The sequence below is a fragment of the Talpa europaea genome (assembly GCF_964194135.1).
Source record: "Talpa europaea genome assembly, chromosome: 4".
Classification (NCBI taxonomy): Eukaryota; Metazoa; Chordata; class Mammalia; order Eulipotyphla; family Talpidae; genus Talpa; species Talpa europaea.
The window spans coordinates 76,428,651-76,453,969 of NC_140070.1; the positions used below are offsets into that span (position 1 = coordinate 76,428,651).

Sequence of the window (25,319 nt, forward strand, 5' to 3'; positions counted from 1 at the left end):
TACCTTTTTTTTTTTGCACATTCCTGATAATATGTATGCTGAATTGCCTAAAACTTTAGAGTAGTACATAATTCTTGCCAAAACTATAATGTTTCTGTACATTTGGGAGAGGAAAATTATGAAAGTAATTTATTAATTTTTAATTTGTTTATTCCGATCATTTATTCTTTCATTTCCTCATCTAAAATAAACATATTAGAACTTAAAAATAACTAAACCTGTATGATATTTCAATGGAAAGGTATAATTTATGTAAGTATTCCCATTTTCACATTACGAGGTACTTGGTATGGGTGTATTTCCGCCAACATTAAATTAATATTATTTGTTTCATTATATTTTGCTTTTGTTTTCTTCATAGGTATTTAATCTACTCTGTCCTATTTTAATTGAAAAGACAGCACTGCTCTAATTTGGAAGATGCAAAATTAGGGATATATCTACTTTGTGAGTCAGTAAATTTTCTAAAAAGGTCAAATAGTGCATATTTTAAGCATAGTGGGCCACTTTCACTACCTCAACTACTAAAATCTACCATTATGGGTCAAAAGCAGTCACAGACAGTACATAAATAAATGAGCATGGCTGTGTTCCAATTAACTTTACAAAAGGAGGCAGCAGGCAGAATTTGGCCCATGATCCTTAGTAGCTGACCTCTGGTCTACTTACACTTTCTTAATAATTAGACTAGCCACCAAAAAAAAAAAAAAAAAAAAAATCTGTTTATGTGAAACGGCTAATTTTGCTGAAATAAAAGAGGCACTTATTGTTTGAGCTTCACTTTTCTTCATGTATACTGCTAATAGTTTCAAAAAAATCATTGCCTCATTTTTATTGTATAAGGCATACATTTTTATTTTTGTCTAGGACAATTAATGTGGATTTAAATAAACGGCCTTTCCCCTTTTCCATGTTTACTGACTGACCATGAGGAGCAGTAACAGTTATAAGGCTGAAAACACAAAGGGAAGGAAAACAAAATTTTTCCCTAAAACATGTTGAGAACCTGAATAATGGAGAAAATATTTTCTTCCTGTACAACAAGATGAAGATTTCAGGGAGAACATGACATCTGAGTTAGGCATTAGATCTTTTTTTGGAACTTTCCAGGTGAAGCAGGCATCTTCAGGTGTCTATGAGAAAGTCCAAGACAGCAACCTATTTCAGGAAAGGGTAGGCATTTTATAGTATTGAAGGACAGAATGTTTAGAGGACTGATAAGAGAATTTGGAGATCTTGGCTTTGGTACACTGACTAGCTTGAATGAGAAACTTTACCCAAAAGAGCCAGATTGACAAAATAAGATTCCGTGTTTGGAAAATACCTCACACTGCATTAGAGAAAATGAACTAAAGCTGAGAGGGACCGGGGTCAGGGTGATCAATTAGCAAGAGATTTCAGTGATTTAAGTATAAATGAAGAATGATTGTCAAAATGCATTAAAAAAAATCTCTAAAAAGAAAACTCAATGGAAATTAAAATTAACTTGGATAAGCACCAATATCCCTCTCATTACTACAAAGGAAAACATGTAAGATAACACTTGCTACTGTCATTTACAATCTTTTCATAACAATTTGGCATTTTGAAGCTGGAATTTATAGGTCTGCAAAATCATTTTAAAATGTTTTTTAGTATGAGTAATTTTCACATAAAATTTTCACATATAGAAAGACACAGATATGTTATATTAACTGTACTCAGCGATAGAAATTTGTATTTAGTTAGGTTCATAAGTACAGAGAGAATGAGCTAAAAAGAGAGAAAGAGAAAAAGAAAGAAATAATGAATTTATACATAAAGACACATATTCATTTACCTGATCATGGCTCTCTGCATAAGCAATGCACTTTTCAAGGTAGCGTCGGTTTGTGAGTGTGTACACTATATTGCCCATATTCCAGTCTTCATCTTTATATTCTTTAATTAGCTAGATGCAAGAGTGAAAATAATTTCAATAAGCCGTTATTATTCATACGGTAAATCTCCAATCTAAAGGTACACATCATATTAATCCAAATTATTTGACACAGATAAAACACACCCATTTTGCAAATATATTCTTGTTTAAAATATTACTGAAATCACAACTTTAATATTAATTGTCCAATTGACAGTGGTGGTGTGAGTGTTTTTTTAGTTTTTTTTTTTTTTTTTTTTGCTTTGTGCCAATGGTTTGATCATTGCATATTAGGATTTTGGCAATCATTTCTTTCCCTGTGACAACTGCTACCTTTTGATTAATGACTGTAGTAAAGTGTTACTGTATAATGTCTTTCTGTAATGTTCACCACATAGAGATATATTTGGTACAATTTTAGGTTTGAAAAAAATATATTTTAACAGGAATAGTATTTTGTTTCATTTTTTCAGAGTTATAATTGCAACAGCTATCATTTCAAAGTTTAAAGGCTAATTGTCATGAAATAATTATCTTAACAGACCTCATAATTTTTGTCTCTACTCAACTGCCACTCTTTCTTCAATCTAGTTTCTGGCCAGTTAACACCTCTTCAATTCTTGGACATTGCCAAGAAACCACATGATTATCTGTTAGATGAACAATTGCTCTTTCTTAGGGAACTTGCTGTACATATGGACAATTCTGACCGTCCCTTCCCATCAAATGCTTTCCTTTTTTACCACTTTGAGACTCTTAAGTTTTGTCTTGCTTTCTTAGTACTCCAGGCATCTTGCAAAAGCTCTTCCTTCTGCCTGTCCTATAAAAGTCAGTGCTCCTCAATCATGTCCTAAAATAACCTTTTAGTTCATTGGCACATTTCTCTGTCCAAAATATCAACAGTACTCTGATAAGCAGAATTCCAAAATGGCCCCATGAGTCTTGTTCCCTGCATTCATACCTTTGTCTCATTCTTCACCCAAAATGTGGGTGAGACCTTTAAATATGATAAATGCCCTCTGATAAAACTGTGAAATAAAACTGAGTTATGTTTTAAATTGCTGCATTTGTGGTAATTTACTATGCAGCAATAGAAAGATAATGCAGCTTTTGATACAAGGGTTCTAGTCTGCTTTTACTCTTTGCTGATTTTCTCGCAGCATAAGTCAGACTTGCTTAGCCATCCCCCAGACAGCAGTGTGAATCACTGAACACCAGAAGGCACACTGTTAGGAAGAATAATGACCACCCACAGAGGTTCACATCCCAATACCTAAAAAAATCTATATTCTGACATGGAAAGGAGGACTTAAGAGGTGTACGAAATTAAGCACATTGAAATGGGAATATTATTTTACTTCAAAATGTTTAATTGATGGGTCCAATGTAACTACAGGGAACTTTCTAAAAAGAAGACATGACTTGTTAGATTTATAGAAAGATTTGAAAATGCTACCCTGATGGCTTTGAACAGAGAGGAAAGGGCCATACATGAGCCAAGAGGTATTGCTGGCTTTAGAAGATAGAAAGGCAAGGAAACTAGAGCCTCCTGAAGAAATGCTGCTTCGCCAGACCTTCATTTTAAGCTAGTAAAACCTATTTGAGATTTGTGACTTATAGAAATCTTAAGAGCTATATGATTATAAATTTGTGTATTGCTTTTAGCTGCTAAAGTCACTAAGCCACTAAATTTGTATTAACAGTTTGAAATTAATCATAGACATGAAATGTGCCCAATTTTTGACAAAATATCAAATCTTGATTTAAGTGATACTATTTGCACAAATTAACTCAAAATAGTAATGGGCTGAAATAGAAAACTGTAAAATGCTTAATAGTAAACACAGGAGAGTGAAAGAATTCTTGGAATTGACCCCAAAGAGAGATCTCTACAATGGAAAAAAAAAAAAAAAAAAAAAAAAAACCTGCCAAATAGGCCTTTATCAAATTTAAAATAAAGATAGACTTTTTGTTCAGTGAAAGTCCACATGAAAAGGATGCAAGCACAAGCAACAGACTGGAAGAAAATATTTATCAGTCCCATAGCCAACAAAATAGTTGAATCTAGACTATATAAAGAACTCTCAAAACTCCACAGGAATAAATTACTAGACAATAATGAAGAGGTATGAATAGACATTTTCCTAAAAGGATATGTGGAAGATGTATAAATACATAAATTGACATTTGTCATCATAAACCATTAAGGAAATGAAAATTGAAACTGCATTGAGGCATCAATACATACCTATTAGACTGATTAAAATAAAATCGTAACAACACCACATAAAGTGGGAGAATGTACAGATCTCGTTGGTTTCAATAGTACTGGTGAGTTTCATTCTTTTCTATCTAATTAACTAAGGATGCCATTTTGGTGCTGCAGGAAGATTTTAAATAATTACATACAACAAAAATTTTATCTCTGCAAAGAACTTAAAATCTTAGAATTTAACATGGTGAGACCATAAACATAGGACCATATATTTTTCCACTTGTATGAAGGTAGAACAGTACCTTCAGCAGGCAAGGTACTATAATGTTTAGTGAGTTAAAGTTTGTTTTACAATTACTGATGAAATTCATATGGAATCACCAAAAACCCCGAATAGCCAAAGCTGTCCTGAAAAAAAAAAAAAAAGGGTATGGAGGCATCACACTCCCAGACTTCAAACTATACTACAAAGCCATAATCATCAAAAATGCATGGTATTGGAACAAGAACAGACACACAGACCAATGGAATCAAATAGAAAATCCAGAAATAAACCCACAGATTTATGGTCAACTCATCTTTGACAAAGAAGCAAAGACTATGCATTGGAGCAAAGAAAGTTTGTTCAATAAATGGTGCTGTGAAAATTGGGTCGCTACATGCAAAAGAATGAAGCTTGACCACTACCTCACACCATACACAAAAATCAACTCAAAATGGATTAAAGAACTAGACATAAGACCTGAAAACATAAAATACATAGAAGGAAATATAGGCAAAACACTACGTGATATGCACATCAAAGACATCTTTACAGACACATCACCCAAAGCAGCGATAGTGAAGGCAAAGATAAATAGCTGGAACTACATCAAATTAAAGAGCTTCTGCACAGCAAAAGAGACAGTAACAAAAACAAAGAGAAACCCCACCGACTGGGAGAACATTTTTGCACCCAACACTAATGATAAAGGACTGATGACAAAAATCTACAACGAGCTGATGAGACTCAACAAAAACAAAGAAAATAATCCAGTCAAAAAATGGGCAGAAGAGCTAAAAAGAAACTTCTCTGAAGAGGAAATGCAAATGGCCAACAGGCATATGAAAAAAATGTTCAACATCACTTGTAATCAGGGAAATGCAAATCAAAACTACCATGAGATACCATCTTACACCAGTGAGAATGGCACATATTAAAAAAACTAGCAACGACAAATGTTGGTGAGGTTGTGGAGAAAAAGGAACTCTCCTGCACTGTTGGTGGGAGTGCAAACTGGTCCAACCATTATGGAGAGCTTTGTGGAGATTTCTTGACCTACTAAACATCAAGCTTCCATATGATCCAGCAATTCCACTCCTAGGTATGTACCCAAAAGACACAGAAACATCAATTCCAAAGAGCACCTGAAACCCTATGTTTATAGCAGCACTGTTTACAATAGCTAAGCTTTGGAAACAACCCAAATGCCCAAAAATAGATGACTGGATCAAGAAGATGTGGTACATATACACCATGGAATATTACTCAGCATTCAAAAAAGATAAACACATGCAATTTGCAGCAACATGGATGGGGCTGGAAGGGATCATGCTCAGCGAAATAAGCCAGAAAAAAAAAAAAAAGGAAAATACTGGATGGTCTCACTCACAGCAAGAATCTAGAAAACTTAAATAAGGGACCAGGAAAATGAATAACTATAAGAAAGTGAAAATCAAAATCAACATAAAACTATGAACCAGAGACACTCTATGGGGGGGGATGGGGGGCGGGGAGCGGAGGGATTGGGGTCAAAATAAGGGGGGTTGCAATTGTATGGGGAATATAAAAATAAAATTTATTAAAAAAATAAAGTTTGTTTTAAAAATCCCCATTGTTGGGCCTCCCCTGGTGGTGCAGCGGTTGAGCGCTGGGCTGCAAATCTGCCTGCAGCCTCTGGAGCGCCAGTTCGATCCCCGGCCATAGGCGAGGGTCCCACATGGAGCGACAGACCTCTCCTGCCATGCCCGCTGCTCCCCTCAGCAGTGTATTTCATTAGTCGGCCTGTTCTGTTCCCCGCTCTGGCAATGATGAATTCTCTCACCCTCCCGTGCTTCTGACTGTACTCAGTGCTTGTATAAATAAATAAATAAATAAATCTTTAAGAAAAACATTGCCATGAATACATAAAGGGAAATATCATTCTGTGAGCTAAGACAGGCTCAGAAGTAATTCTAGGTTAATATATACCTTGAAATATTCTTGAATCTGCACAAAGAATGGTGAGAGCATTGTTGTACAATGTTTAAAAAATAATGTTTAGCATTTGTGAGGGAAGTAAGTCTAGATGGACGACTGGAAATAGTATGAGTTGGTGGTAAAAAAAAAGAACCTTAAACCATGATAACAAGCTTGAAATCCACAGTAGTAAAAAAAAAAAAAAAAAACAAAAAACAAAAAACATAAGGCAACTTGCGCAGGTTTTAAAACTAGAAAACTCCTTAGTTTGACTTCTAATAGTCTAATTGTTTTTGTAAAACACTTGGTTTTTATTTGACAATGTTTGAATAATCATTACAAATGTAAAGTTATGTTAGTAGAAGTTCAAAGTCACAACTGAGCCTTGCACAAATTGCCTGGATTTGTAGGAAAGACAGTTAAAAGATGAACACAATAATCACTTCTATCAGAGTAGAATGGTGTCTCTATGAAAAGTTAAGCATTTCTAGCATTGTGATCACAAAACACCTGTTCATGTTGACTAAAAAATTCATCAGAAAGCCATGATTATTTGATACACATCTGTCTCCTTCAACATACTCAGCCAATGATTATAGACTTGATCATTGAAAAATGTCCTATATCAAATCCATTTCAATATGACAACTTTAGTCTCTAGGCAAATATTAAATGAAACATATAATCCAAACCACTGGAGGATCATTAATTTTAATAAAATTGTATTAGAAATAATCAGCAAGATGCCATAGGCAATGACTGCAGGGGTTGAATCCTACATTCCTAGAACCTGACACATGGTAAGGACTTTAAAGTCTGAATGAAGGAATACAAGTGAGCTCAGAAAAGGCCAAACCATGAGCCTCCCTGGTGGCACAGGGGTTAAGTCTCAGCACAATCAAGCTCTTGCCATCCTCTGCAGCATGAGTTCAAACCGTGGCCTGGGAGCTAACCCACATGGTGCAGCAGACCTTTGCTGTCTTGCCCACTGCTCCTCTCAGGAGTGTATTTCAGTAGATCCACCTGTTCTGCTCCCCACTCTGTCTCTGGTGAATCCTCACCCCCTGCAAACTCTAACCTATCCCCCAGTTCTTATAAGCATTAAGTAAAGAAAAAATTTAAAAAAAAAGAAAGAAAAGGTCAAACCATGAAACAAATACAGGGAATTAAAGAGTAGCCTTTATATTAACTGATGATTTGTAGGGAGAAATGGATATTTCAAACAAGTTTAGTGTGTTTTAAAAACAGGACACTGAAGTTTTATATATTTGCATTCATAATGCAAATTTCCATTTCATAGCTAATATTATAGGAATCACACTTTCTCCTTGACTGAATATTACCAAATATAACTTTTTTAACTATTATTTTTTATTAAGGTAAAGTTAGTTTATAATACTATATATTATTTAGAAATACAGTATTGCATCTCTTCAGATTATGATACCATATCACACTCACCACCAGTGACACTATTTTAAATTAAAACTTTTAGAAATTTGAGAATTTCCTTGTTTAAAAACACAAGAATCACACACTAATGGGAGAATTTAATACTTCAAACATAATATCCGAAATTAAGAATCACAGCTAAGAAGCATATTGAAGAAATAATAAACCCACAGAAGACAAAGTCTCCACAGTGGGAAAAAATTACATAAAATCTTACCTGGATCCATTTATCTGGAATTGCCATGGCTAATCGATAGTCAAAGCCGCCCCCTCCCTGGGAAATGGGAGAACACAGAGCCGGCATTCCTGATACGTCCTAAAACAGAGTACATGAGTATTGTCAGTGCGTCCTTTTCAAATTTTTTACTAAATATTCTTCTGACAGTAAGAACTTGACAATAATAAATGAACACAATAAATAGGGGAATATATTTTTGGCAAGTTTTGGTAACAGAATTGTAAAAGTAGATATAATTGTGAAAGTATATCTAATTCCCCACTAAGATTTTATGTAATGCTATTCACTGCAGGATGACTTTGATCATGTGAGGATATAATTTTCTTTTCCTTAGTATCACATAGAGAACACAAAATAGTAAAAGTACTCTTGCCAAAGCAGAGTTCTTTAGACTTATTTTCTAACTACTGTGTGAACATTTTTATTAGTTATTGATTTTATTAAACACATAAACACATGCACCATGATGTCTGTTATACTAGTCTCCAATGATAACTTGAAGTATATTTTGTGAGCACTTAGCTCCCAAGGAAAGGAAAATAGAGTTAGAACATTACCAGTGAAGCGATAAGATGGCTTTCATTATGGGTGCCTACATTTGGAAAGGGTTTTTGAGGTTATCTAGTGGATCCTCTTCATTTAGCTGATACAGAAAGAGGTTTATTGAGGTGAAGGGATCTTTAGAGATACACGTTTCTCAGTGGTAGTGCTAGGACTCAGATGTCAAGTCTTTCAACTTTCTACTCTGTCATGCTACTGCTAGACTACAGATAAATCAAAGAATCAATTCAACAAACAAGTAAGTAAGTAAAATTTTTTTTCTAAAGGCCACATTTAACAACATGTATTATTATTACAACTGTGGAAAACATGATCCAAGTACTAGTCATTTTAACTGCACACTCTTTAAATAAATCCTTTTCCTTTGCTTCAATCACTATAGCCACTATCTTATTTCATCTTCATTACTTTTTGCTTAATAAGACCATTATATTTCAAAATGGAATTCCCCATTTTCAGTTTCTCTTCACACAAACTGTTGTCAAACCAACATTTTATGAGAATCTGTTTCTATCACTACCTGTCAATAACTGCCAAGAGCCATCAATTGAAATGAAAATATTTTAAACATTCATCGCACACTTTAATCACTAAAAGTATGATTTATTATTTGATTGCATGCTTCCTCATTCACTGTTACAATGTAAGATCCATGGAAAATAAGTTTGTTTTTTGTTGTTGTTAGACTCTAGAACAGTAGAACAGTACCTGGCACACAGCATATACTCAACAAATACATGCTGAGTGAAGGAATGAGATGCCATAAGGATTTAAAGTAAATAAGGCGGGCCTCCCCAGTGGCGCAGTGGTTGAGCGCTGGGTTGCGAAGCTGCCTGCAGCCTCTGCAGCCGGTTCGATCCCCGGCTGCTCCCCGGCCACCGGAGGAGGGTCCCACATGGCGCGCAGACCTCTCCTGCCGCCCGCTGCTCCCCTCAGCAGTGTACTTCGGTCCTTCTGCCTGCTCTGCTCCCCGCTCTGGCTCTGGTGAATTCTCTCACCCTCCCGCGCTTCTGACTGTACCCAGTGCATGTATAAACCAAACAAACAAACAAATAATAAATAAATAAGACATGCCTCTAGAAAATTAAAAAAAAAAAAAAACAATTGAAAAATAAAGTAAATAAGGCATAGTTTCTGACCTTGGGGGACTCACAAACTAGGACCTAAATATACTATATACACTTACTGTCATGAAATGACAATGTGATATGATTTTATTTTTTTAAAGATTTATTTATTTATGCACACAAGCACTGGGGTGTAAGCCAGAGGTGTGGGTGGTGAGAGGATTCACCAGAGAGAGTGGGCAGCAGAACAGGTAGGTCTACTGAAATACACTGCTTAGGGGAGCAGTGGGTGAGGTAGGCGAGATCTGCTATGCCATGTGGGTTGCTGGCCTGGGCTCAAACTTGTGCTGCAGTGGCTGGGAATAGCTTGATAGCAATGTCTTTAACCCCTGTGCCACCAAGGAGGCCCAATGTGATATGATTTTGATAGTTGTTAACTGAAGTACACCAAGTGAAATGGAGACACAGACATTCTTTCCACCATTATTTCTTGTTATTTTAGTTCAATTACTAAATCTTTTTTTTTTGTTTGTTTGTTTGTTTTTTTTTTTTTTAGTTTCCATAGAATATTTGCATTTTATTAATATGATGGAAATAACAGTTATTAGAAAGCTGAGAAAATACACATAACATGTGACAATATCTTGGGGACCTTTTCCAGGATTTCAGATATGTGTTATCAGTGTTCCAGTTCCAAATAAAAATCCGTTCCTATCCTTGGAAGTGAAAGAAGTTCTTCTGATTAAAAGCAAAACAAAACATACTCTGCTGCATTAGCTACTGTAATCTTCACAGTAACCTTGATTGTTATCCACTTTAAGCACTTACTCTTCCCTGTGCTTTCCACAAGCATTTCTATTTGTGTCATTGCTCAAACTCTTTCTTGGACATTCTTCCGACTTCTTATAAGAAGTACCACATACTATTAGCTACCTAAAACTTAACTCAAATACTTCTTTATTGACAAGATCATCCCCAAACTCTTTCACAGAAAAGAAATTTATGGACAAAAGAAATTTATGGACTCTGGATTCTCAAAATAAATAGTTAATTGTTTTTTTTATGGAAGAGAGATATGGGTAAATAAAGTACATGGCTGAATATATGCATAAATAATATTTTAAAAAGAAAAAGCAGATAAAAATTTTGTCACTGTCTTATTTCTACATTGCACTCTATAGTTTATAAAATGAAAAAAGGATGGATGAAAAACTATGGATGGTTAACAGAAAAAAAGCTATGTTAAAAGAAGAAAAAAGTTTATCAAAATATGACATATTTTCATAGCTATGGTAGGTATCCAGTTCAATTTCCTTTAAACACTGGCAGAATATGTATTAAATATCAGCCACGTCTGTAAAGTGTTGGATTATAGACACAGTGTCTTTTCAAAAGGGTTTTACAGGAACAAGGGATCAGGAAAGACTAGGAATATGCTGTCATTAAAAATCAAGATAATTTTTCTCAAAAAATATTAAGGTGTGTTCTATATTTGGTCTAAAAATGTTTTAGGAAATACCTTGACAGGAAATGAAATCTTTAAGAAAAGTATTTGGACACCAAATATCTTGGATCTTAAATCTTTTGATCTTGGATCTTAAATCTGAATTGTAGAAAACTGCCCCATTAGTACATGAGGTATTTGTAGTTATCTTTGAAAGTGGAGAGTTAAAGACTGTCCTTTTAAAATCTTATAAGATATAATGAAGGTAAATTAAAGATCACTAAAATAAATGTGCTCTAAATACAAAAATGTTGACAGCTACCAATACATCATATTAAAATAATCATTATCTGTTCAATTTAAGCTAAAACCATTCTAATTCTTTAATAGCTCAAGAGTATTTATGATTATTCCCAAGGGAGAAATAACCTCAATTACAAATATTTTAAATTAATATAGCAAATAGAGCCTTGTAAAGTAGTAAGTATATTCTATATTAATAGTTATCATTATAAAAAATTCAAATTTCTACAATACGGTTTTATATAAAATTACATTACTTATTTGTTACACCACTTTGCTTTCTTAAAAAATAGTTCATGAAGATCAATTCCACATTTTGAAGAGATTCTCACAAGACAGAAAAGTGATGTATTGAAATTGAAGTAGTTTTCAATTTAAGTAGAATAAATTGAAGACAAATCTTGTTTAAAAAAATCTAAAACCAAGTAATATAAAGTAGGCTAAAGTCTCAAAGTTTCATTGGCAGTAGCACAGATAATCAGACAAGAGCTCCCTAGATGATGAAACCATTTCACTTGAAATGAACGGGAAGATCAATGTAACAATTTTAAGTTTCATGTATTAAATAATTGCTTCTTTTTCTTCAGTACCCACTTTTGATTTGTGCTGTCATTAATTGTTTGTAGCAATTTGTCATGTATAATGCCACTACTCTGAATTGCCATAAATATAATTGACAAAATAATTAACTTTTTTGATGTCTGAAAGATAAAATTAAAATACATGAGACAAAATAAAAGTTTAAAATACACTGTGATTGATGTAAAAAGCTATCTAGCAAATGAAATATTAGCACAAGCATTAGGAAGATCTATAAGCTATGACCAAATGTAAAAAGGTAGAGAATGTGAAATAATACAGGGTATCAAGATGAAATAATAACTTTTTTTTTAACTTTATGTAGGAGTTTATTCCAGGAATTTTGGGGCTCTATTCCCAGAAGATATGCCTTAAGAGTACAACTGTTTCGTATGCAGAGATAAACAAGGAAATAATACCACCCAGCTGGAGAGTTTTGTTTTGAGAAATGATGGATAGAAAAAAAGGTAGAGGAATAATAAATACTACAAGAAGGAGATCATTACTACTATATTTCATTCCATAGAACAAAATACTAGCAACGTACAAATATGCCTTAATTCTGACCTTTTGAGTCTTAGTGTTTTTGTAAGTCAACCACTACTTTGCAGAGAACAGTTTTAACATACTAAATTCAATTTTAATAATAATTCCTAGTTAGAGGACTCAGAAAACCGGAGGGATTTTAGTACTAAATCTAAATTAGCATAAGCATTTAACAAACTTCTTAATTTATCACATTTATCACCAAGAGGGGAATTGTCAATTATGCATATACTGAATTATATCATTAGAGTGCAGCTTTGGGACAGTTAATCATGGACCTTCAGTAATCATGAATAACTAGAGAACATTTGGCAATCCAAGAGCAATAACGTAAACAAGAAAGGTAATCGCATCAGAACAAGAAGCTTCAGAGAAGCTCATGGGCAACGATCCATGCCATCTCCAATGATTAAACCAGAAAAGAAAAAAGAAAAATAAATAAATAGACAGATGCACATTAATATTCAATACTTTTCTCTGCTGAAGGTCTCATAGCACAAGGACCTGTCCACTGATTAGGATATTTTAATTTCTAACCACTGACTTTTTTTTTTAAACAACAGAATGACGACAAGTAATTAGTGTACACTATCTCCTAATAGGAAAACAATGAATTCTAAATAACGTCCCACCCATACAAGGTAGTTGCACCATAGTGAGGCTACAATTTCAATTGTGCAATTATTGACAACATGAGATTAATCATTCAAATACCACATGTTCACAAAATGTTGTATATAAAAGGTTATTAGAGGGTAGGCAATCTTTATGGCCTTACCTCAGCTATTGTTATAGAATCTGGATACAATGTGTGAACCAAATGATTTGCCAACATGAGGTAAATTAAGGCATCTTCATCTACATGTAGTCCAAAATATTCATGGTAACCACCTGAAAATCCTTGACCTAGAGAACAAAAAGACAATATCGAGGCATTGCATTAACATGAAAGTCTTAAGTATACCCCATTGTCCCCACCAATTAGTTTTAATATTAGTTTTACCATAATGCAGCAGCTTAGTGAGCCTCCCCCCACATAACATTATCATCAGCAAATATATGAAACATATTCCACATCGACATTCAGATCACAGATGAATCTGCAATCCAGTTTATGTTTTACAAAAGCAAACAAGTTATTTTATTTAAAATTCTAATTCAATTTTAACTGAATTTTTCAACAGAAAAATAAAGTAAAATGGTAAAAAGGGAATTCTAAATTTCAACTTTCAGATTTTTTTTGGTTACCTGAAGACAGGTAATATAAGTTAGCTCCCACTAGAACCCTCTACAATAAATAAAAGCGAATGTAAAAGCCATCACAAAACCAAGGTATGTTTATATTGTGACTAACATGTGTTTCAATTTATGCAATATGGATGTCGTATGAAGACAAAAAGATCTTAAAATTCTGAAACTTCCTTCTACATCCTCTTTCCATTCTTCCTGATTTTGGTTGCATATATTATATTTCATTTATTGGGGCAATACCATTTACTTTCTTTCAGTTGTTTACACAGTTTATTTAGTCTTTCAGTTTATTTACTCAGTAAATAAACCAAATTAGTGCTCAACACCTGCATTTTTGCTCCCATTTCCCTATACCTAAGTATTTTATTTGACTCACCTTTGTTTTTGTTTTTTAAAGATTTACTTATTTATTTATACAAGAACCGGGATGTAGGCCGGATTCACAGGAGTGTGAGAGGATTCACCAGAGACAGAATGGGGAACAGAACAGGCAGAGTGACAAAATTCACTGCTGAGGGGAGCAGCGGGCACAATAGGAGAGGTCTGTGGCACCATGTGGGACCCTTGCCAGCTGGCCTGGATCAAACTGGTGGTGCAGAGGCTGCGAACAGCTTCACAGTGCTGCGCTCAACCGCCTATGCCACCAGGGGAGGCCCTTGACTTACCTTTTTTAAAGTTTGTCAAATGCTATCACTTGACGGTTATTATCAATCATAATTACGGAAATTTATTCTTCAAGTTTTTTCAAATTTCTATGTCAAGAGCAATGCAACTATCAAACTTCTGAGTCACAATTTGTTCCCCTAAGAATTTTGCAGGTATTTCTACTGGTAATAGAGTATTATGAGTCCATCCATTTTTTCATTCAGGTTTAAAAATTGCTTATTTTTCAAAATGCTTGATGGATTTTTTTTTATATCATTGAAACGTATGAATTAAACACACTGTGTGTTGATGTCAATCGCTTTAGCTCAACTTTTTTGTAGTGTACTATATGTCCTTTTGTTGTACAGTTTTGGTGTTGTTTTTTGTTTTTTATTCCAATGGGGGAAAACAATAGTAACTCAATATTTTTTCTTATACTTTCTTGGACATTCTACCCCTAAATCATGTCCCATGTCTATAATCTTTGGCTCATTTCCCAATTCCACAAGTCATTGGAAAATACCCATCTTTCAGCAGAGAGAGGTTCTGAAAGAACACGTAAGTGTTTTAGTCTAGGAGAAGACAGTTCCTGAATTTTGTCATGCTTGCTTTTCATTACTTAAGTGTATTTCTTCGCAAACTGGGTGATATCAATAAAATCTGTCACATTATATAGAGTCAATTCTTCCCCAAGAGCATTTCATGGGAGCAGTACCATTAGTAAGAGCAGATAGTATTATACTTGACTATAGTTTCTTTCCCTCCACAACCCCCTCCTTTTTATTTTTGATTATTTGTGGTTAGAAAATATTTATCTATTATGCAAATAAAAATAGCTTGTCATATTATTTATTGAGGGATTAGGCTTCTGTGATCCCATCTTTGTATAACTTTTAAACTGAGGATCTTTGATCAATATCTTTAATTACAAATCAATCTATAATTTAATTTTAACTGAGTGTTTAAAACAACTAGATATAAAATATACATATTTTCTTTAATATGTAATATGCAAAGGCCCACACATTGATACATATTCACATTTGTTATTTATATTTATTTTTCATTATAATTGCCCTGTTCACATCTTTGGAGTATAGCAATAAATGATTTTTCTAAAAAAATATTTTTTTTTTAATTTTTTTTTTTTTAATAGAGGCATGCTTTTATTTATTTGTTTGCTGGTTTGTTTGTTTGTTTTGTTTATACATGCACTGGGTACAGTCAGAAGTGCGGGAGGGAGGGTGAGAGAATTCACCAGAGCCAGAGCGGGGAGCAGAGCAGGCAGAAGGACCAAAGTACACTGCTGAGGGGAGCAGCGGGCGGCAGGAGAGGTCTGCGTGCCATGTGGGACCCTCCTCCGGTGGCTGGGGAGCAGCCGGGGATCGAACCGGCGCCGCAGAGGCCGCGCGCAGTTTCGCAACCCAGCGCTCAACCGCTGCGCCACCGGGGAGGCCCTAAAAAAATATTTTTAAAAGAAAGTCACATATTAAAGATGACATATTATTAAGTACATATATTTTAAGGAATGTTATTTATAATATTTTACTTGTTTATAAAATGTATTTATACCCAACCCCTGCCAAAAGGAAATCAGAGGTGACTATAGAGAAGAAATATAAAATGAAATTAATTAAAACCCAATCAACAATAATGGTCATTGCAGTGCATGTGGCTAAACCCCAAACCTAATTGCAATCTTCCAGTAAAAAATAAAAGCAGGTCATTAATAATGTCTGTAATACAGCAAGTTACCTACCCATTCCATGGTGATGATAGAGCATGGATGTAACACCATCAAAACGAAATCCATCAAAGCCATATTCCTCTAACCACCATCTTAAGTTTGACAGAAGAAATCGTAAAACTTCCCAGCTAGAATCAGAGAAAAATACGTATTTAAGCAAAATGTACATAGTGAGTTTTCACTGTTATATGTTGCTTGCTTGCAAAGACTATTAATTAAAATTAAATTTCTCTTAAAAATCATGATGTTCAAAGAAATATGAGACCCAGTAAATGAAAAACATTTACCTTGTTTGATGAAACTCACTCTAAAAGAAAAATGGTTAATTTCTTTTAGCTGCAAATTAATTATTTTATATCTGAGAAAAACCAAGGAAATCTTGGTCACATTGGGCACTAAGGGATTCTCTCTTAGTCCATGATGTGTCCCTGTAACCATGTATTAGTCACTATTTTAGTGCTCAAAAAAGATCTGCTACATATCTCTGAATTTTCATCAAATTTTTCACTTAATATAGCCATAATTTCAGGGGCTTCCCTGGTGGCCTAGGGATTAAGTCTCAGTGGTATCACCCCTACAAGCCTGAGTTGGATCTCAGGCCAAGGAGCTAACCCATATGGCACAGCAGACCTTTCCTGTCTCATCTACCGCTCCCCGCAACAGTGTATTTCAGTAAATCCTCCTGTTTTGCTCCCTGCTCTATCTCTGGTGAATCCTCTCATCCCCTGCACCTCTGGCCAACACTCCAGTTCTTGTATGCTTAAACAAATCAAAGTTAAATCTTTAAAAAATGTATAGCCATAATTTCATAGCTTCTCCTTTTAGAAAATATAATCTTACTATGAGTAGAAAAACTGCCCCGATGTTTACTTAAGATATTTCCCCATGCTACAATTTCAGATATATAATTCAGAATAAAAAGTAAAAGAAAAATTAGACATTTAAAAGCAACCACATGATAAGCCAAATTACTTTTAATAGACTATTGTCAGAGTAAAAAAAAAGGAACCTAATTACTAAAAAACATATGTTTAGTAAAGTAGAAAATTCTACAAGTTAAAAAGCCCTACATCCATAAAAACAGAAAGAAAACAAAGAACTATATAACTCAATTAAAAACACTGCACGAAACAAGTCTATTTCGGACAATTGAAAAGAGGGCATCATCAATTAGTCTATTCTTTAGTCATATAGTTATGGTTGAGTTCTCTATCTTATTATAACTGGGGTTTTAAGGCTTTAATACCTCATTTAGTTTAATGACAAAGCAGTAATAGTGTACACAAATCTTTAACCCAGTTGAAAGTTATGCATTTTTTAAATCTCCCATATATTAAGGAGCAATCTGACATAAGTGGAGATTAAGTCATCACAATCAACTCTGGAATTGTAAATTTAAACATTGGGGAAAGATAAGTGCTGTTCCTAATTCACTGCTTTAAGTTACTCTGACTTTTAAAAACTTACTCCAAGTTAATAAAAAGGAATGACAAAACAGATATACAAGCAACCACTACTTTGCTAAGAAAGGAAGTCAGGAGTTTCCATAATGTTGGGTTCAAGGTATGATGAAGACAGAATTTGCATAATCACCTAGGGTTTAAGAAAAAAAGCCTGCTTAGGGGACAGGAAAGAAAAAAAGAGAAAAAAAAAACCCTCTTTAACAAAAAATAAATAAGCAAAAACAGAGACTACAACTAAACAAGTTAAAAAAAATTACATTTTGCATGCAAATTTCTGATTTTTATCCCTTTTAGAAAGTTTTTTTTTTTAATAAGCTTTTTTTTAAAGAAGAGTTTTAGGTTCACAGCAAAATTGAAAGGATGGCACAGAGTTCTCACATATACCCTTTTCTCAGACAGTCAGATACATATCTATATTTATTAATAAGGTTGTTAGATGAGCATTTCAGAAAGAAAACATACAATTTGAGTATCAATAATCTTTTGAAACACACACACAGACCAATGTTACAGAATTGAGAGCTCAGAAACAAAACCACACATATATGGACAACCAATGACAAAGGACCAAACTGGAGCAAGGAATGCCTCTTCAGTAAATGGTGCTCGGAAAATTAGACAGCCACATGCAAAACAATGCAATTAGACTACTTTATTGTGCTACACGGGAAAATCAACTCAAAGTAAAAGATTTGGATGTGAGACCTGAAACCATAAAATACATAAAACATATGTAAAACACTCCATGACATAAACTTCATCAACATCTTTGAGGACTCGTTTCCAGCAGCAAGGAAAATAAAGGACAATATTAACAACCAGGATACATCAAACTAAAAAGCTTCTGTACAGCAGAACAGACAGCAACTGAAAAGAGGAGACGGCCCAATGAGTGAGCAAAAATATCTGAATGCCATATATCTGATAAGGGACTGACACTGAAGATTTATGAAGAGCTCATACAACTCAGTGAGAACAAAGCAAAGAACCCAATCAAAACATGGGCAGAAGACTAAATAGGCAATTCTCCAGAGAAGATATGTAAATGACTAGCAAGAATATGACAAAATATTCATCATCATTTATAATCAGGAAAATGCAAATCAAAGCCACAATGAGATAGCACCTCACACCTGTGAGAACGACTCAAATATAAAAAAGAAAAAAGAAAAAGAAACAAGTACTGGCAAGGGTGTGGAGAAAAAGGAACCTCTTACACTGTTAGTGGGAATGTACAATGGCCAGACACTAAAAATGGAACTGCCATATGACCCAGCAATTCTGCTCCTAAGAATCTATCCAAAGAACACAAAACAACTAATTTGAAAGGAAACCTGCACTCACATATTTATTGCCACACTATTTACAATAAACAACATATGGAAACAACCTAAATGTGCCAAAACAGATGAATGGATCAAGGTGTGGTACACATACACAAATGGAATACTATATAGCAAACAAAACAGATAAACACTCACAGCAACATGGAGGGAATAGAAGGGATTACACTAAGTGAAATAAGTTAGAAGTAAAAAGATAAATATCAAATGGTTTCACTAATATGTGGAATATAGAGAAACCAAAAAAGGGTCAGACAAAGACAAACCTCGAAAGCTGGCCACAGATATTAGGCATCCAGAAAGGAACAGGGTGGGATGAAAATGGGGTGGGAGGAGAGCACAAGGGATTATGATGATCGACTACAGGTGGTATGGTGGGAGGAGAACCATGGTGAACACTCCTGAGGGGAGAAATCCCATACTGTCAAATATTAACAAGGAAGTAAGAAAAAAGTACCTCATTAAAAAATAAATTTATTATGAAAAAACAATAATCTTTTGAAAACAATGTTACCTAAATATATAAATAATTATTTTAATTTGACTATTTAACTAGAAATGTGTTTTTAATTCTGACATGGAAATTGTAATTTTAGCCTAAGCTATTCCAGAGTGGAACCAAAACCTGTTTAAATACAAAATATTCTGGATAGGTATCTGAATATATGAATATATGAAGCAAAGATCAAAATTGTCCCTAGGCCTGAACTACTTTTATCTCTAGCTTCCAAAATACTTTTAAATTGTACAATTACAATGCCTGTAGCTGGAACATGTACTTTATAGCTCTTTCTACATTTTCTTTTTTTTTTTTTTTAAGATTTAGTTATTCATGCATACAAGAGCTGGGGTACAGGCCAGAGATGCAGGGGGTGAGAGGATTCACCAGAGACAGAGTGGGGAACAGAACAGGCAGACTGACTGAAATACAATGCTGAGGGGAGCAGTGGGTGAGCCAGGAGAGATCTGCTACGATATGTGGGTTGCTCCCTGGTCAGCCAGGAATGGAACTCGTGCTGCAGAGGCTGCGGATTGCTTCATAGTGCGGTGTTTAACCCCTTGCACCACCAGGAAAGCCCATTCCACATTTTCTTATACCAATGCTATTTATCATTTATGTAAGTAAATACAAATTTATATCACTAGCTTGAGGTGATGCTGTCAATTACTAACATAAATATCACGGGCTACATGTTTTCTAGGCAGGGGAAAGTTCAACTGTAAATGCTGTGTCCTAATATCTAATGTATAAAGATAAAAAAGGAAATTTCTTTAAATGAGCGAAAGATACTGCAATTCAATGAAAAATAGAAAAAGGAGATGATCTGATTTTAATAACTGGAAAGGAAGCATTGCCTTATACCACCTGGTTGCTTAAGGGCACAGTTACAAAATGGCCTATTGGTTCCCATATACCATTTAATCTAGACCCTTCTTGACTCAAAGGGCTAAAAGAAAACATACTAAAAGGGAAAGTCATTTAGCTCTAACTGTGAGTAGACAGATTCTTGGCATGGGTGATTTAAAATTCTAAGGAATTTAAAAATATGAAATTATATTCTTTAAACCTCAAATATGTTCTTGAATTGAAACTTGTCTCAACAACACAAATAAACCTAAAAAAAAAAAAACCCACAAGATTAAACTGATGGAATACATTAAATTTGGACTACTTTCAAAATTATTTATTTTCTAATATTTCATAAGCATTAATGAAACATAAAATAGATGTGTTATCTGTAGAGATAAAAAAAGGGATACATAAAATTTTACTGGATAACAAATTACGTAGAAAAAATTAGTAAAGAACTATCCACTAAAAGTAAATTGAGGCAAACGAAATTAAGTGACTTTATCAAAGAATTAAGAGTGAAGACTTAAACCCAAGAGTTTCCAGATAACTACGGAAAAGTTGCCCCAATGCTCAGTGAGGATTATGCATAGTTATTTTGAAAAGATCTGTAAAAGCGAAGAAAATTTGGGTAGGTTTCAATTAATGTATTTATCTTATATTATCCATGCATTGAAGAAAGCAAAGACAGTTGTTAGAATTTACCCTATTTGTTTAGAACCTTATTTTCTAGGATCTGGGAGTTTAGGGATGCCATAAAGACTGAAGTGTCTTTTTTTAAGTTACTAATTTGCTGTTTTTAGGTGGTGCAGTCTCTTGCCAGGACTAGGCACTTGGTTTGGGTGGTATGTTTCCTAGTTCTTTAGTTCCTTAGTTAAGACAGGGAGGGGCCATACCCTTTTGAATTGTTGATTTTTAGTTAACAATGAAAATCAATAAAGTTTTACTTTTTAACAAAACACAATGTATTTCCTTAAATACATTAAGGAAAAAAAATCAAATCTAAAATTTGAAATCATTGGAAGCAAATGGAAAGCAAAAGTAAAAAAAAAAATCAACTTTTTATATACCTATTCCTAAAAGTGTATTATTAGGAAGAATTAAGTAAAAAAATAAAGCTAATCTTGTAAGTGTAACATTTTATAATTAGCCTTTGTAATTTAAGAAAACATTAACTACAAGTGCAGAAACAGGGAGAAAAAAACACTCATCAAAATATTCCCAATTTTTTCATGGTCCAAATTTTGTGTTTCATCATCTCAGCATGATAAATACAGACAAATTCACTCTTTTAATTTCAGTGTCCTGATGAAACTAATTTTAAAACACAGACTGCTTATAGCCAGGTCCGGAAATCAGGGCTTACAGATCTCAGTAGACAAAGAACCAGAAGACTGAGGTCAGAGTTCATTTAAAAAAATAAAAAGAAGACTACCCACGAGTACTGGCATCAACACAATCCAGAGCTCAAAGTTCAGAAACAGTAGGTCATAGAGTATTTGTAGTGTCATTGGAATAAAGACATATTTTATTTTCCTTTTTCTCAGACTATATAAATGGAGATCATGCATTTAATATTATGTAAATATATTTATCCCAGCTCAATAAACTTTAATTACAAGAGTAAAGTTGTTCAGGGGCTGTGCAAACCACCTTCTCTGCAGACCACCTTCTCATTCAGAAATTCACATAAGGAGACTCACAGGATTTAGGATGTACAGCTATGATTCCTTACAGCAAAATGATAAAACATCAACTCAGCAAAGAGAAAAAGTTTGGGGTCAAGATTGGAGGCATATAGGCACAAGCTTTCCTGATGGACTCATACAAGACACACATAATTTCTTCTAAAACGAACTGTCATAACACTTGTGAAATGCTGTCTACCGGGGAGCTCACTGGAGACTCAATACAGCACATTTTTATTAGCGGGCTGGTGAACAGGCACCCTCAGTATTAGCACTTATCAAAATCTAAACTCCCGGCAGAAAAGCTGTTCAGCATAAAGCACATTCTTTGTAGGGAGAGTTTAGGTGCAGTGAGTCACTGTTTTAAACTTCTGGGAAAGGTGACAACCTTCCAGAAATCCAGGTTCCCAGTGATTAGACAATAATGTATGTAGGTGTCTCTAAGAAGAGCAGTTATGTTATGCTACATTAACCCTTTTCTGCACAAATCAGAACCTAATAGTTATTATATAATTATGTAATAGTAGGGAAAAAAGTTCTTCTGAAGTCATTTTATCCCAGAAGCACTCAGACCTCAAGTGGAAAACCTTAACTGTAAGTTAAAAATCTAAGTACATAAGGCTATTTGGCTGAGATGGTCTGTTCTGCAGCAGTTACATGGACACTGAAAACATTCAGAGTGTGCATGAATGAACGAGTCCTCTGAATCTAAAATTTGCCTTTTAAATAGAACACCAGAATAAGCTTAAGGATGGTCTCAGCAGTGAAAAATATCAATTTTTTGAAAGATGCTTATTACTATTTCTACTATCATAATTTTCAAATTCAGCCCCTGTAAGTTTTGGTTTTCCTTCTTCAGGGGAGTGTTAAGAAGAAAAGGAGTTTCAATCTTTTGCATATGGCAGTCTAATTTCCTAGCACCATTTATTTAAGAGGATTTCCTGTTCCAGTGTGTGTGTGTGTGTGTGTGTGTGTGTGTATCCATTTGTCCTATGTTAGTTGTCCATAAATGTGTGATTTCATTTCTAGGTTCTCAATTCTGTTTCATTGGTCTGTGTGCTGTTTCTGTTTCAGTACCATGCTGTTTTACTATGGCTTTATAATGTAGTTTGAAGTCTGGAATTGTGATACCTCCATTTTTTCCTTTTTTATTCACAGGAGCTTTGGCTATACAGGGTATTTTTGTTGTTCTGTATGAATTATCTCAAACCATACAAAAATGTCAACTCAAAATGGATAAAAGATCTGGATGTAAGACCTGAAACCATAAAATGCATAGAAGAAAACATAGGCAAAATACTCCACAACATAAATCTCAGGATCATATTTGCAGAGTCATTTCCAGCAAAAAGAAAAATAAAGGAGAGTAGAAACATCTGGGACTATATTAAACAAAAAAGCTTTTACACAGTGAAAGAGACAATGACCAAAACAGAGAGACACCCTACTGAATTTGAGAAAATATTTGCACACCAAAAATCTCATAAAGGATTGATATCAAAGATCTACAAAGTACTTATAGAACTCAAAAAAAAAAAAAAAGAAAAGAAAACAAACAACCCAATCAAAAGATGGGCAGAAGAATTAAATAGTTACATCTCCAAAGAAGACATGCAAATGGACAAAAGGCATATGAAAAAAAATGGTCATCATCAGTTATTATCAGAGAATTGCAAATCAAAATCACAAGGAGATGCCACTTCACACCTGTGTGAATGGCCCCTATCAAAACAAACAAACAAAAAACCATAAGCAACAATTGTTGGTGAGGGTATAGAGAAAAAGGAACCCTCTTACACTGCTGGTAGGAATGAAAACTGGGCCAGCTTCTATGGAAAGTAGTGTAGACATTCCGCAAAATAATAAAAACGGGGGCCTCCCTGGTGGCGCAGGGGTTGACCACTGGGTTGCGAAGCTGCCCACGGCCTCTGCAGCGCCGGTTCGATCCCCTGCTGCTCCCCGGCCACTGGAGGAGGGTCCCACATGGTGTGCAGACCTCTCCTGCCGCCCGCTGCTCCCCTCAGCAGTGTACTTGGGTCCTTCTGCCTGCTCTGCTCCCTGCTCTGGCTCTGGTGAATTCTCTCACCCTCCTGTGCTTCTGACTGTACCCAGTGCTTGTATAAATAAATAAATAAATCTTAAAAAAAAAAAAAAACAACTAAAAATGCATTTGCCATAAGACCCAGAAATTCTACTCCTAGGCATCTATTCAAACAACACAAACATACTAATTTGAAAAGAAACCTGGACTCCTATGTCTATAGTGCTATTTACAATAGTCAATATAAGCAAATAACCTAAATGACCCAGAACAGATTAATGGATCAAGAAGATATGCTACAGGGCCTCCCCTGGTGGTGCAGAAGTTGAGCTCTGGGTTGCAAAGCTGCCCACAACCTCTGCAGTGCCGGTTTGATCCTCGGCTGCTGGCGAGGGTCCCACATGGCGCGCAGACCTCTCCTGCCGCGCCTGCTGCTCCCCTCAGCAGTGTACTTCGCCAGTCTGCCTGCTCTGCTCTCCCCTCTGGCTCTGGTGAATTCTCTCACCCTCCCGTGCTTCTGACTGTACCCAGTGCTTGTATAAATAAATCTTTAAAAAAAAAACAATAAGATATGCTACATATACACAATGGAATACTACTCATCAATCAAACAAGATAAACTCATGGAAACATGGATGGAAACAGAAGGGATTATACTAAGCAAAGTGAGTTGGAAGAAGAAAAATAAATACCAGATGGCTTCACCTATATGTGGAATGTAGAGAAACTAAACAAGTATCAGACAAAGACAAATTATAAGCCTCACCCTTGAAAACAGATCTCAGACACTTTGGAGGTGGAATGGGTGGGGGATGAGGGAGAGTAGAGAATGAGGGGAGGAGAGCGTGGCGCATGTGGTGGAGGACTCTGGGCACTTTGGTGTTGGCAAAACTATGGTGACTGAGCCTCAGAGAAGAATCATATATTCTGAAAATCAAAACAAGGATGTTTCAAAACAAATACAAAACCAAAAAAAATACAATTTCATGGTAAGTAGCAAAATTCTCCCTCTCACCCTTCAATAAAGCAGACATTCTGGGAAAAAAAAGAAAAAAGAAAAAAAGGAACTATAAAGGAGTCCAAACTATAGTGGAATTAGACATACTGCTAAACATTTTATGTAGTAATAAATGAACTGAATCATCTCAACTGAACGATCTGCCTTGAGTCAAAGTATGAAAATATCTGACACAAGATACAATAAAAAAGGTAATTTACTTTTCCTACCTCAAAATGCCATAAAACAGCCCATAACATAGTTGATATA

At 34.8% G+C, this 25,319-nt stretch overlaps 1 protein-coding gene across 1 annotated transcript in view; it reads right to left on the bottom strand.

The window, feature by feature from the left end:
- GBE1 (1,4-alpha-glucan branching enzyme 1) overlaps positions 1-25,319 on the bottom strand; it is a gene marked incomplete at both ends in the record, with an annotated part of 250,486 nt that overhangs the window by 65,483 nt on the left and 159,684 nt on the right. The window contains 4 exons of the mRNA XM_084231058.1: positions 1,820-1,930; positions 8,003-8,101; positions 13,302-13,429; positions 16,179-16,294. Coding sequence (XP_084087184.1) covers positions 1,820-1,930; positions 8,003-8,101; positions 13,302-13,429; positions 16,179-16,294 — 454 coding nt within the window. The remainder of the gene's footprint in view (positions 1-1,819; positions 1,931-8,002; positions 8,102-13,301; positions 13,430-16,178; positions 16,295-25,319) is intronic.